The sequence below is a fragment of the Paramormyrops kingsleyae genome, chromosome 3, assembly GCF_048594095.1.
Source record: "Paramormyrops kingsleyae isolate MSU_618 chromosome 3, PKINGS_0.4, whole genome shotgun sequence".
Taxonomy (NCBI): domain Eukaryota; kingdom Metazoa; phylum Chordata; class Actinopteri; order Osteoglossiformes; family Mormyridae; genus Paramormyrops; species Paramormyrops kingsleyae.
In genome coordinates, this window is record NC_132799.1 from 41,533,478 (window position 1) to 41,547,322 (window position 13,845).

At 40.0% G+C, this 13,845-nt stretch overlaps 1 protein-coding gene across 4 annotated transcripts in view; it reads right to left on the bottom strand.

Annotated features, from left to right (window-relative positions):
• The window catches only part of LOC111843359 (protein O-mannosyl-transferase TMTC2-like), a 220,805-nt gene that overhangs the window by 29,192 nt on the left and 177,768 nt on the right, over positions 1–13,845 (bottom strand). For all 4 annotated transcript variants that reach the window (XM_072710313.1, XM_072710312.1, XM_072710315.1 and 1 more), the window contains one exon: positions 9,681–9,795. In XM_072710313.1, coding sequence (XP_072566414.1) covers positions 9,681–9,795 — 115 coding nt within the window. The remainder of the gene's footprint in view (positions 1–9,680; positions 9,796–13,845) is intronic.

A 13,845-nucleotide genomic window follows, 5' to 3' on the forward strand; every position in this document is an offset into this window, starting at 1 on the left:
TTGTTCCCCAATGTTTAATGCTTAAAGCACGCTTCACAGGACATGTCTGTGCCATTTAGGTTTATACTTATTAGTCCATAAATACATTTTATCTTTGGTCCTTTAAACCAGCGGTTCCCAACAGGGGGGTCCCGGCTTACAAGGGGGCCTCAGCGAGCTCTGTGGGGGGTCGCATCATATTTAAAAAATTTTTTTAGAAGTGGCCAATCAGGAGAACGATCATGTTACCTTAGTTAATTTTATCCCCTGGCTGACCAAAAAATGGACAAATTTGTAATTCGTCCTCCACAAAAAATCTCACTGATTCGCCTTCAGCAGCTAATAGTAATGACCCAAGCATACTGGACCCAGGTGAGGAAGCTCCAAACATTTCGGGTCGCAGCGCTAGCAATACTGGAAATACTGGTTTTATTCCATTTTCTCAAAGCAAAGAATCCCTGACCCAGCCACAGTACATTATCTGCGCTAAAGTTCTTGCTAACGAATGCATGAGGCCGTCCAAATTAATAAGACATTTGCAGACGACTCATCCCCAATACCGCGACAAGCCCAGAGCATTTTTTGAGTACAAGGCAAAAGAATTGACACACACCCAAAATGAGATGAGGGATGTCACAGCTACTGACAAGAAACTTTTAAAAATATCATACACAGTTGCTGAAAAAAATCGGCAAAGCAAAGAAAGGGCATACAATTGCAGAAACTTTGATTTTGCCATGCGCAACAGAGATTGTCAAGGAATTATTTGGAGAGGATAAATCAGAACAACTGGCCAAGATACCATTATCAAATAATACGGTCAAACGTCGCATCGGAACAATGTCAGAAGATGTGAGGGATCAGCTTTGTGTGCGACTTCGTGGTAACAAATTCGCACTTCAAATGGACGAGTCTACCGACGTGTCAAAAATGGCCCAACTCCTCGCATAAGTTCATTATGAATGGGAAAATGAGATAAAAGAAGATTTTTTGTTTTGTAAAGAGCTCCGTACCACGACGACGGCAAACGATATTTTTGAAACTCTTGATAATTTCATCAGAACAAATGAGATAAACTGGAGTGACTGTATTGGGGTCTGTACTGATGGAGCTGCCGCGATGACTGGCAGGCAGTCCGGGATAGTTCAGTAATTCAAAGAGGTTGCTCCGCTTGCCGTCTCAACGCACTGCTTTCTGCACAGAGAGGCACTTGCTACAAAAGAAATGGAACCCAGTCTTCATGGAGTTTTGGATGTGGCCGTAAAAATCGTGAACTTTGTAAAAGCCAGAGCCACCAACTCCAGGTTATTCACTGCTCTCTGCGAAGAGGTCGGCGCTGATTATCATACCCTGCTGATGCACACTGACGTGAGATGGCTGTCCAGAGGGCGGGTGCTGATGCGTCTGTTCAGCTTGAGGGAGGAGTTGTGTGATTTTCTTGCAGACAAAAGACCAGACCTTGCAGAGTTTTTGGACGATGACAAATGGCTCGCGCAACGCAGCTACCTTTCAGACATATTCGGTGAAATGAACAAGCTTAACAAAGCAATGCAAGGTGCAAACATAAACACTGTGGTGCAGCATGAACGAGTAGAAGCTTTCAAAAGAAAACTACACATTTGGAAAACCCGTGTCTCTTCTGGAATCACTGACATGTTTGAGCACACCCATGCATTTATTGCAGACAGACACTTGAATTTTAAAATCATTCAACGACAAATAACAGTGCATCTATCAAAGCTTCTGGAGAAATTTGAAAGTTATTTCCCAGCTCTAACTGAGGAGCAGGCAGCTGATTTTCTGTGGATCAGAAACCCTTTCGCCGAGAACATTGAAACAAAGCTTCCAACTACACTGCCTTCAAGACTTCTGGAAGAGCTTATAGAAATATCTTCTGATGCCAGCCTGAAAGCCCATTTCAGTGAAGTTTCACTGGAATCATTCTGATCTGAAATTGCAGAAGAATACCCAGTCTGTCACACTGCTGCATTGAAGGTGCTGATTCCCTTTAGCACCACCTACCTTTGTGAAGCTGGGTTTTCAACCATGACAGCCCTTAAAACCAAATACAGGGCCAGACTGACCCTTGAGGATGATATGCGTCTTGCCCTGTCAAAGATCTCTCCACGTATTGACCAAATTATTACTCACTGCCAGCAGCAATCCTCACACTGATTGATAAAGCATAACAACGTTCAAGTATTAAATTGTAATAGCCTATATTAGTTTTTTCCCTTATACACCAGTGTGAATACTGATATTTTTGTTATTGAATTTCAAATAGGGCCAATTTAAAGGCCAAAGGCTTACATTTTTCAGTTATAAATGGCCTACTGATGTTTTGCTTTTATATTTTACATTAGGCTATTATTTGTGCATAAACATATCTAGATATAGCAATAAACACACCGTTTGTTTGAAAACAACATTTTTTGTCATCCTTACTGCAAACTTATATGAGCGATAATATCATTAAATGTGGAGGGGGGCTTTACAATATTTTCTGGGGGAAAAGAGGGTCTCAGGCAAAAAAAGGTTGGGAACCACTGCTTTAAACAGACACAGCACAGTTATTAATTGTAATAGAAAAGTTTTGTGAAATCTTGAAAAATTCCATCTCACCTTTTCGAGATTTCAAAAAGGTTGGTATTTCGAGATCTGTTATTCTTTTTTTTCTTCTTCAATCACTGATTTTTTCCCCCCTCCGTGGGATGAATGAACAGATGATACATGGATTCCACCAAAGCAGGATTCATGTGTGCAGGAATTGACTACTTAGCCTGGGCAGGAGTTGATTGACAGCTTGTGCCTTTGAGGAAACGCAATACGGTAAAAGTGAAAGCAATTTGGCAAAATTAAAAGCAATATGGTAAAAGTAATGTAAAAGCAATACAGCAAAAGCAGTATGGCAAAATTAAAACCAATACAGGTAAATGTAAATGTGATCCGGGAAAATTAAAAGCAATCCAGGAAAATTATTCCTTTACTTTTTTTAATACACAATTATTCTTACTTCCTCCCTCACCCCTTCTGGGGTGTGCTCCATGGAGCACAATGTCGTTGAAGAGTTTATGCCTCTGCGGCCTGCAAGACAACTACCTCCACCTCCGGCAACTACCCTCCAACCTGCCTGCCCTTGGCTCAACACGATGCCTCGCCATCCATCCTGCGGCTGTGTGTCTATTAATCCTGCCATCGTGCATCAAGCACCACGTGCCTGCACCGGTCGGCCGCTGCATTGAGACATATATTTCAACCCCTGTATTAGCTTAGTCATTTCATCTTGTCTGTATTAGCTTAGTCATTTCATCTTGTTTGTTTGACTCATCTGCCGGCCCCTGGAGGATGGGCTCCCCCTTTGGGTCTGGTTCCTCCCAAGGTTTCTTCCTCTTAGGGAGTTTTTCCTTGCCACCGTTGCCTTTGGCTTACTCAATGGGGGGTCCTTACGAGGCAGAAATGTAAAGCACATTGAGACAATGTAATGTTGTGATAATGCGCTATATAAATAAAATTGAATTGAATTGAATACTTTTAATTTCTTTTCCTTATAATTTAATTTTCATTTATTTCACTTTCTTATTGAACATTTATTTCTTTTTTCTTTTATGGATTTGTTCTGTTTTATGGGACTCCTGTGATTTCATATATAATCTCAGTTGCATGAAAAATGAATGAAAAAATACTTAGACAGGTATAAAACATTCCATTCATTTAGCTGCTGAATTAATCAATTCCATTCAATCTTATACAGACAGAATGATCATAATGATTTGGGTAATTTCAGTAAATTTTGGGTTATTTTTCAAAGGATATTTTTAGACATCCTAAGGTAACATGAGAAGCTCCTATTATTGGTCTGTTTTGCCAAATGTGTTCAGTATAACTTTACTGTATTGGCCACTTAAAAATACAGTTTTCTTTTTTACATCATCAAGTTTTGTAAAACTTCATAAATTTCCCACTTTGGCTATAGTTGTCTCAATATATATGTTTGTTCTCCATTTACAGTTCTCTTCAGAAGTCCTGCTGCAACCTGTGCCAGTACAAAAACAACACCTCCCTAAAATAGGTCCTGGTACAAAGCAAATTAAGCAAAGAAATTTAAGCCCACATGGTTATTTAGTCTTCTTTCTGCCATATTGCCAATTTTTTTTTTTTATAAATCAATGCTTTTTTATAATTGAGTAATCAAGTTTAATTGCGTAATTGTGACAGCTTTAGTTACATGGAATAAATAATGAGTCAATGTCAATCAATTGTAATGTTTACAGTAGGTTCACTTTAGGAATTATCCTTATAAAATCACAATAAACTGGTGTACAATTACTATGAATAAATGTAAGGGCAAAGTACCATTTTATACAGCTACAATTTGACTGGACAACCATAAGTGAAAGCTTAATTTCTAATAAATACTGAAATCAGCGTTGACCAAGCAGAACGAACCTGGATCCCAACTGTAAAAAAAACTGTGTCTGTTTTGACCATTGTACCCATGGGAAGAGGAGAGTTCATCAATTTTAGCACATTTATTCAATTCTGTATTACATTATCATTCCCTCTCTGGTTTAAATATTGAAATTTGAAAGGAATAGCGTTACATAATAGAGGGAAAATGGATGACCCCAAGTGAGGTGCCTTTCAGTATTTCTGCATCAAATAAGAACAAGTGCACTCTTTTGCAGAGCCTCCAGGTAAACTGACACAGCGACTACAGCTACACAAAGCTAAGACTGATCAAACGGTCTGATGACTTCATCAGAAAACACTGTCAATCATTTTATCTCCATAAGACGGCTTATAAATATACTACTTAAACCAAGCATTTTGAATATCTGCTGTTTAAGACTGTCGGGAGGCCTTACACAATGCACCTGTGCTTGTGATTGCTGGAGGAGGCTGCTTCCTGCTGTCTCTCCCACATATCCTCAGTTCTCCTCACAACTAGCTTTCATAATTCAGTCAAAATTGTCAAGGACACAAAACCGAATGTCATCATGTGACAAATACGTAATTGAAACTCACTTCTGGGAACTTACTAACAATGTCACAATAGGATCCATTTAAGAAGTATGGTCAAAACAGTGCTCCATCACATATATACCAGTTTTTTATCAAGAAATCAAAATATATCTGTTGAATTTACCCATTAACAGCAACCAAAATCCATTCATATGAACCACCACATATAAAGTGGCAACCACTTAATTACAATGTTGTAAAAGTAACTACAATTTAAATCACATGATTTCCAAGCAATTTCAATATCTTTGGTTGGGGAAAGTTTATTAATTCAGGTAATCCATAACCCTGATCCCACAAGTTCAATGGATAAATTAAATATCAAATACAGACAGCAAGTCAAGGGTAAAAGTTGTCCTCACATGATACGGTGAATATCTAGACTAGAAGGGAAGGAAATGCAGGTGAACATTTAAGATGACCATTCCACAACTTGAATTTTAAGTGTGTGCCTTTGTATTCATAATAAATTAATAATTCATGTGAACGACGCAGTTATGCACATTTTGGGGGAAAAATAAAAATGGATTTTTGCTTATGCCAGGAGACCACTTCATCACAAATTGATCAGCCTCCCACATTTTCTGAGCCTAGAGGAGGAAATGTTGTGATGTTTTCGCTAAGAAAATTGCATTTTATTAATTTTCAAACGTCTTTGAGAAACCACGATATAAAACATTCTTATACACTAAGGGAAAAAAATCACATTAAAAACTGTTACCCTGAATATCAAGGCTAGCTAGTACTGGTTAGGTCCCACTTTTGCCTACAGAACCACATTAAGGACAAATAAACTGTGTTCAGAGAAGCCTTTCTTTGCACAGTTGCAGTACTGAGTTGTTATTTTTGTACTTTTCCACCTTTTTTGTACTTTTATTTTTGACCTTCCAGTTAGCTTTAACAAATCTTGCCATTCTCCCCTGACCTCTCTCTTTAACAAGGTGTTTTCAGCTACAGAACGGCCCGTGACTGGTTGGTTTTTTTCATCACATCATTCTCTGTAAACTCTTGACACTATGCTGTGTGAAAATCCCAGGAGCCTGGCCATAGAGGTGCTGGAACTACCATGTCTGGCACCAGCAATCACAACACCTTCAAGATCACTTAGATCAAGCACCTCAGCCATTCAAATGCTGAATCGAGCAGTAACCAAACCTCTAATCCTGTTTCTATGCTGTGTGTATTCAGTTGCAGCCACATGACTGGCTGGATTTGTTTAGAGGAGGAGCATTAGCAAACAAGTGTACCCAATGAACTGACCAAAATGGATTCAAATATGAACAATATAAAACATTGAATTTCTTTCACTATTTTGAATTAGGTCCTTATATGCCACGTAAAATTATTCGTATACAGTTACAAGTTTCTATCACGTTTGTTTAAAACTTTTCAGTAGCAAAGTCAGAATGTATAGTAATGGCTGGTATGACCAACTTAAAGCTCAGTTTTCAGAGCAAAATAGACACATAAACAGGACAAGTGCTTCTTTAAAATAATTTTCAAAAACTTGCATGCAAGCTAATAGTCGAGAATTAAGAGATTTGTGAATTAACTGCTGTTAGACGTCCCGTGGAGAGGAAGTGGGGCATGGTTACTGTTGCTACTTTTAAGTAACGAACATAGCCCAGCTGCCAGCTGAGAGCCCTGCTGTTAAAGGCTTGAAATATAGAGGCATCTGACAAGCTTATTTAAAACTGTTTTTGTCACAAAGGACTGGCCACAGAGGGCATCACTTTTAGAAATTGAAACGCCAGGGACTTTAGTAAGACACAGATTCACACAAACAAAAAACGAAAAACACTCTGACAAATACAACAAAAAGGTGTTATGATTTTCACTAAGCAACAATCAAAGTTATCATCTAGTATCATGCATTTGCAAAAACAGTGACTTACAGCAGTTTTCCATGTAGATTTTGTCAGGTAACCACTTAACATGATAAATGTATGACACATGTAAACTGGTACAGGACCAGTGTCAGTGCCATGTTTAGTATGGTCCCTTATCAAAGACATGCCAAATTTCCCACTGGGACAGAAAGTAAATGGAGGCGCCTCCATGCTGACAGTACTGTGGATGGTGCTATACACATTAACGTTGGATTCACTGCATGGAGGCTGAGCAATCTTATCAACGCAAGTTCATTCAGATACACAACCCATCCATCCAGCTTCAATAATGACTAATCGAAATGGATAAAGGGATCAGTGACTGGGAACAAGGCAGAGTATCCATATCTTTGTGGGGACCATTCATTCATTTCTTTGGGAGAAACCATAATCCCAATAATGACAACCCTAACCCCTACAAACTGCTTACCCTGGGTACTGAACATGGTCAGCAACATGAATTTGGAGAAGCAATATTACATATGGATTGATTATAATATGTACTGTATTTAATATTTTACATAACAACAAAACACAAGCCTTTTGGTATTTTTAGTTTTTTGATTGCAGTCACAGATTTTTATAAAATTGAATCCCCACAATGTCAAACAAATGTTTTTGGGAACATTAGGTCCTCAAAATGTAATCTATATCTGATCCCCTCCCCCCTCACACACACACACACACACACACAATTGTAAGAAGCACACCAGGGAAAACCATATAAAAAAAGAATACAAAACAAGAAACATGCAAACTCCTCAAATATACATCTAGGGCGGGGTTGAACCTGATACCCTTCAGATGCAAAGCAACATGAAATAGATGAAAGTGAATGTATAAAGCCCTTAGACGAACAGAATAAGATCCTGAGATCTATGTCTGAAAGACGTCCCTGTGAGATCTCCAGTCCAGTATCCTCAGTGTCCCACCCAGGGTCTTCTGTATGACATCTCCTGTGGAGACTTACCGAGTACCCGTAAACACCTACATTCAGCTGTTCCGTTTCACTTAAGTTGATAAAAAGGTGCAAGTTATAGTGGAGTACCAAGTGAAGGAAAAGGCACCAATTTACAATATTCATTAGCCACTTAGTATTATCATAAAGGGCTTGCAAGGGTCATGCACATGTTTACTTGTTTAATTAAACCATATACATATCCCTACATGTCACGCTGCCCATGAGTGATGACAGCTTCCAGAAACCATTGCCACTATGACACTTTATTTTTGTTTTCATGTTCATGTGAACAGTGAATTGCACTGTTTGCTTGAAGTTTCACAAACTATAGCTTAGCATTTTGTAACTTGTATATACGTACGAATATTGTGTGTAGATTTTAAAACAAAACAAGAGTTAACTGTAAGGTTACCATACGTCTGTATTTCTCTGGACGTGAATTTTCGTGTCATTAATACTCATATGAGACGCACTACCTGACTGGCCCGTGAACACAGAATCTCATTATTATTCATGAGAGAAGTGCTACCTGATTGGTCAGGGAACATGACAAGTCATTAATATTCTGATCCCAGGACATCTCCTCTTTTTTGTCTCACCAAATGTGGTAAACTTTACCATTACGAGGTGAATAAAATGCTACTGGCTTTTAAAAGCCCAGCATGTAATTCTGAAGGGGAGGGGGGAAACTACACTGGAAAAATAGACAGGTCTGAGTAGCGTGGCCTTAAAGTCCCAGCACACTGGAATGCTGAGCTGTATCCGACAGGCCATAGAAACTCTGTTCAGGGAAGCAGCCTCACAACTGTAAAACACAGGAAATCAAAGGAGCAGAGGAGTGGTAGACAGCCTTGGGTGACGCTTCCTGTGAGAATGTGGGAGGAGGGAGGTGTGCAACAAAATCATGGGAACACAATAAGGCTACCAAGCCAACGTGTGGCTCTGTGGGTCAGGAGTCTGTGTCTGCCTTAGGAACGTTATGGGTTCATATCCTGTAGCCGACAGAGTGATGCCACTGCTGGCCACTTCAACAGGACCCTTAATCCCACAAACTGCTCCAATTAGGTAACTGAATAAATGGCTGACCCTGTGCTCTGACCCCAGCTTTTGCTCTCAGCCGTATTTGTGGTTCTTATAAGACAGAATGAGGGGATATGCAAAGACTGAATTTGTTTGCTACTTGTGAAATGATGATTAAAGCATTAGGTATTCTAGGGCTGCTTCTAGTTGTGGATTTGTACACATCCAGGTGATATCGGCACTATGAAATCCCCCTTGCTTCACCTGATTAGCGGGGGATCCATCATATTCCTCCAGGGCGTCAAGGGCAGTCTGCCATGCAAGATGTTAAAAGGGCCCCTGTTTATCAAGTTCACAACAATGTCGGTAGAATCAACTGCATCTGGCCCGCTATAAGACACCTCTTTTATATGACACATTTAGGCCATATTTCACTGTTAAATAGCATCCTGCTAAATGACACTGGGTAAATTACATCAGGTATATTATATTAGCTATGCAACAAATACTAATTGATATTGTACACCAAATTAAACAGTTCAATTCAGCAATTTTGATAATATAAATAGAACTATGTTGGCTAAAGCACTCTGAGTAAATTACAATACCTATATTAATTATGCAACATTTACTAAAATATCTTATATACAAAATTCAGCAAACTGAACAATATGAATTACAGTAACTAAATTACATTAAATAGAAACAAATGTTGGCTTCTATGCAGCAGTGAAACTAGACTACTGGGTAAAATGTTTGTTACACTAATGGTCCCATGCCATGCTTCGCCATCACCACAGCAACCTCACCTGAGCATATGGGCTGCATTGAACACCACGTCAAACTCAGTGCTGTCCAGCCACACGGCCTTCTGTGCCATCTCAGCGGCCTCCTGCACACGAGCCTCCTCCAGCAGAAACTGCCCTGGGGAGGGGGGACAGAGGGAAGGGGTCAGGTGGGATACAGATCCCCAACATTTCGCCACTGCGCTTACAAACAAGCAGGTCCAAGCTGACACACGCAATGCTGTTTAACCCACAAGAATCTTAGTAAATAATCTGGATGGAAAACATGTTCTCATCGGCCACAGTGTGAGGGCACCGTGAAGAAATAAATCTCGGAAAAAAGCCTCACCCTGTTTAGTCAGATCTTGAGCTGCTGTTTATGGAGCAGCTGCAAATAAAACAAAAATAATCTAATACATTTACTTTGATCTCTATAACTAAGACTATTATTCTGGTTCTGGAAATTTTGGGAAAAAGGTTTAATCAATGTCTAATATTATATTCCTTTACAGGAAAAGTGAATTTTAATATTTTATGTAATGAACCAAGGACTTTCATGGTACATATCTTGCTACCTATAAAAGCTGGACTTCTATTACCTGAAACATTTAGGTTACAAGGTCAGACTTTAACCGATACCAGTGTCTCCAAAGACATGTCCCAAACTGTCTGCTTTTATGTTAATTTCACAATCCTAAATTCCTAAATCCCAGAGGGACTCATTAGCAGTCCAGTTTGAACTAAGGGCCTGAAATAGTTAGTATTTATTCTAAAACTTATTCTAAGATTTTTTTAAGGAGGGGGGTGTAAGAGGGGCCATAATTCATATGGAGGGACCAAACTTTTCATCAACCAATGAAATGCTTTGAATTGGTGAGTGAGAGGGGAGGGGGTGCTCCAGGGGCCAGTCAGCTTTCAGCTGGGGCCAGTTCCCCTGTGGCCCCACCCCTGTACACTGCCCTGGTTAGTACTTGGTTAACACACATCTAAAATGGAGAAATAGGAAGGACTTTCATGAGCTGATTGTCAGTAACTGCCCTGCGATGGGCTGGCCCCTCATCCAGGGTTGTTCCCTGCCTCGTGCCCATTGCTCTTCCGGGATAGGCTCCGGACCCCCCGCGACCCAGTGGGATAAGCGGGTTGGACAATGGATGGATGGATGGATTGTCAGTAACTAAGTTAAACTTCTTGCAGGTCACCTTACAGGTTCCCACTGGATGATAGGCAGACAGTGACTGGCAGGGAAATATTACTGCTACACACTATAGGTCACAAAACCTTATTTCACCAGTAAATTGTGCTGGAATGGAAAGGCTTAAGAGAGATTAAGTGAATTGTAATCTGTAAGCATTAAAAGATAAAAGCAACAAAACTCCCAATAAACTGAGAGTATCACTAAAAACATGAAAAATAAAAATTATAATTTTTACATAATCATTATACACTGGTCAAAAAACTAAGGGAACACTTAGGCCTCGTCCACATGGACGTTCGAAATGAACGCCCTCTGAACACCATACGTGTTTTTCCTGCGTTTTGTAGCTGCGTTCAATTGGCATTTGACTGGTGTTCGCTTGACGCTGTTTAACACCAGCCTGACGCCCAATCTGTAGTTTCATGTATTTACCTGTGGGGGCAGTAATTACTCTGTTCAGAGTGTTTACACGTGGGTCATCTTGGTTTATAGTTCTGAATTGAAAACATGGATCCCTATTCTTTATTAAAACTTAAGTTCGACATTCTTGTTTTAAAAATCCACCTGATATGGCGCCGTAGGCAGGAGAGGAACAAACATCGCCGCTGCTACTGGGTTCACCCTCTTACTGCGCAACGTCAGACCAAAGGGACGTTTTTTGTGCTTTTTGAAGACATGCAAAGATTTCCGCAGAAGTTCTTCAACTACACTTGCATTTCAGTATCTACTTTTGATTGTCTACTGCGACTGGTTCAACAGCACATTACACGGCACTCAACAAATATGCGAGTGAGTGTTAGTCCTAAAGAGAGGTTACTAGTCACCTTGAGGTAAGCAATATACAAATAGCATTGAAGTGTGCATTCATCTGTCATTTTGTAATGTCATTAGCACAAACTTACAATCTTTCGAATTATCAGTTTTTATTAATATTTTGTTTATATACGACTGTTAAGTTAGTTTGATTTTCCTATTATGCACTTAAACCATTTCAGAGGATTATGTAAAATCAACTGTGCAGCACACAAGAATTTTTTATATAAACAATTATATATGTACGCAGTTGCCGTAAAGAATCATGGGACATATTCGGTCCTCCAGAATGCCAACCAAACGCCATGTAAACACAATAACATTGTTTTCCTTGCGTTCGTTGTGATTTTGACGCCAAGAAAACGTTGCATGCAGCGTTTATTTGACGCCACCTGAACGCGTAGCCGGCCGAACGCCGGTGCTGAACGCCCGTGTGGACGCCCGTGTGGACGCTTTGATTTGCTCCAATGAGCAGAAATATGGTCGGCATTCAGTCGGCGCTCACCTGGCGCCACGAACGCCAGAAAAACGCCTGGTACAGACGTCCGTGTGAACAAGGCCTAAATCATCACAGTATAACATCAAGTCAGTTAAACTTCTGGGATATCATTCTGTCCAGTGTAGGAATTATTAGCTCAGGTAATTTTTAATATCTCCACCAATATGTTTTGAAAATAATTAAATTTTAATGAATTATTATTTAATGCTGATTGTTATACCGAATGGTCGGCTCCTCCAAACTCAATTGCTGTATCCCCGGGAGTCTGTTAATGTGAGACTTAAATGGGATTCACTAATTACCAGTATCGCTTAGTACCCGGGGTTAGAAGGCTCGTCCAGCAAGCTGCATCACCAGGTAATGTAAACGATTGGTAGCGAAGCTCCCCTCATGGCCGATGAGAGAGAGTCTTGCGATATTTCAGGCGAGTTTGAGGTTTCAGAGCTTGTAGCCAGATCGCACAGAGGCAGGGACTATTGTGAGCATTCAATGAACAGAGGCTGAAGTTGTGTAAAAGGCATGCATTTATTCCTAACTAACATGACAGACATTACACTTAACACAAACAACAAACACAAAATAACAGAATAGAAACAAACAATGTAATTATGGAAATGCAATGACCGGATTTAAATGAGTAACCTTAAAAGGGAAATACTGTTCTGAAAAGCAAGTCCAGTTTGTGGAAACACAACCCTAAAGTCATACAGCAGGTTAACAGAACAGCTCAGGTTGTTAGAATGAAAGGAAGTTGGTTTACTTGGTTGCAGAGTGGGGGGGGGGGGGGGGGGTCTTGGCAGTTGGTTGCAGAGGTTGATGAGCTGATGGGATGATGGAACTCAGGAAGGCACAGCGTTTGGAGCAGTGGAGTGGAGCCCCTTGGATTCTCTCTCCATGTGAAGCTTTGTCTTGGTTGCAGTTCTCTGTCCAGCTGGGCCTTCACTAGAGGCTTCAGAAGGGCTTCTTGTGGGCTTCTCTTCTCCTGGGCTGATGTTCTCTGCCTCTCTTCGGGCTGATGTTTTTTCTGCTACTCCCCTCGGCTTTGTTCTGAGGTGCCAGGTTTTATAGTCTAAAGCTCATGAATAGGTATGTGTCTTGTATTTATTTACCAGGAGGCATTTATTCATCACTTTCTTGTTTATTATGAATGCAGTGGAACAGTACACAATTTCGTGTGCTCTTTTACAGACAACAACCAACGGAGACGACCCGTGTCCCTGCCTGGAGCCTGCCGATATATAACTCACTGAGGCCCCCTAGTGGGTGGATGATATAACACATTAACCAATACACAATACCCTGACACCCCCCCCTTTAAAGTCAGTTCCTTAGGGTAGCATTTCTATTACCATTAACATGCGAACCCAATATCACTCTGAACTCCATTTTTCCATTATACAGCAACTGTAAAGAATAAACCGTAAACCATTATTTAAAACCTGCTTGCCACAAAACAATGACCTACACTCACCTAAAGGATTATTACACTGTAAAAAAATGATTGCGCCAATTAGTTATCACAACTTAACCTTTTGAGTCAAGTTTACTTATCTGGATTGAACTTGTTGAGATAACTCAAATATTTAAGTTTTCCTTGGTTGAACTTATCAGACTTAAAAGAATGAGTCAACTGAACTCAGATATATCAGTTAACATAACTGCTTCAAATTTCTGAGCTTTAA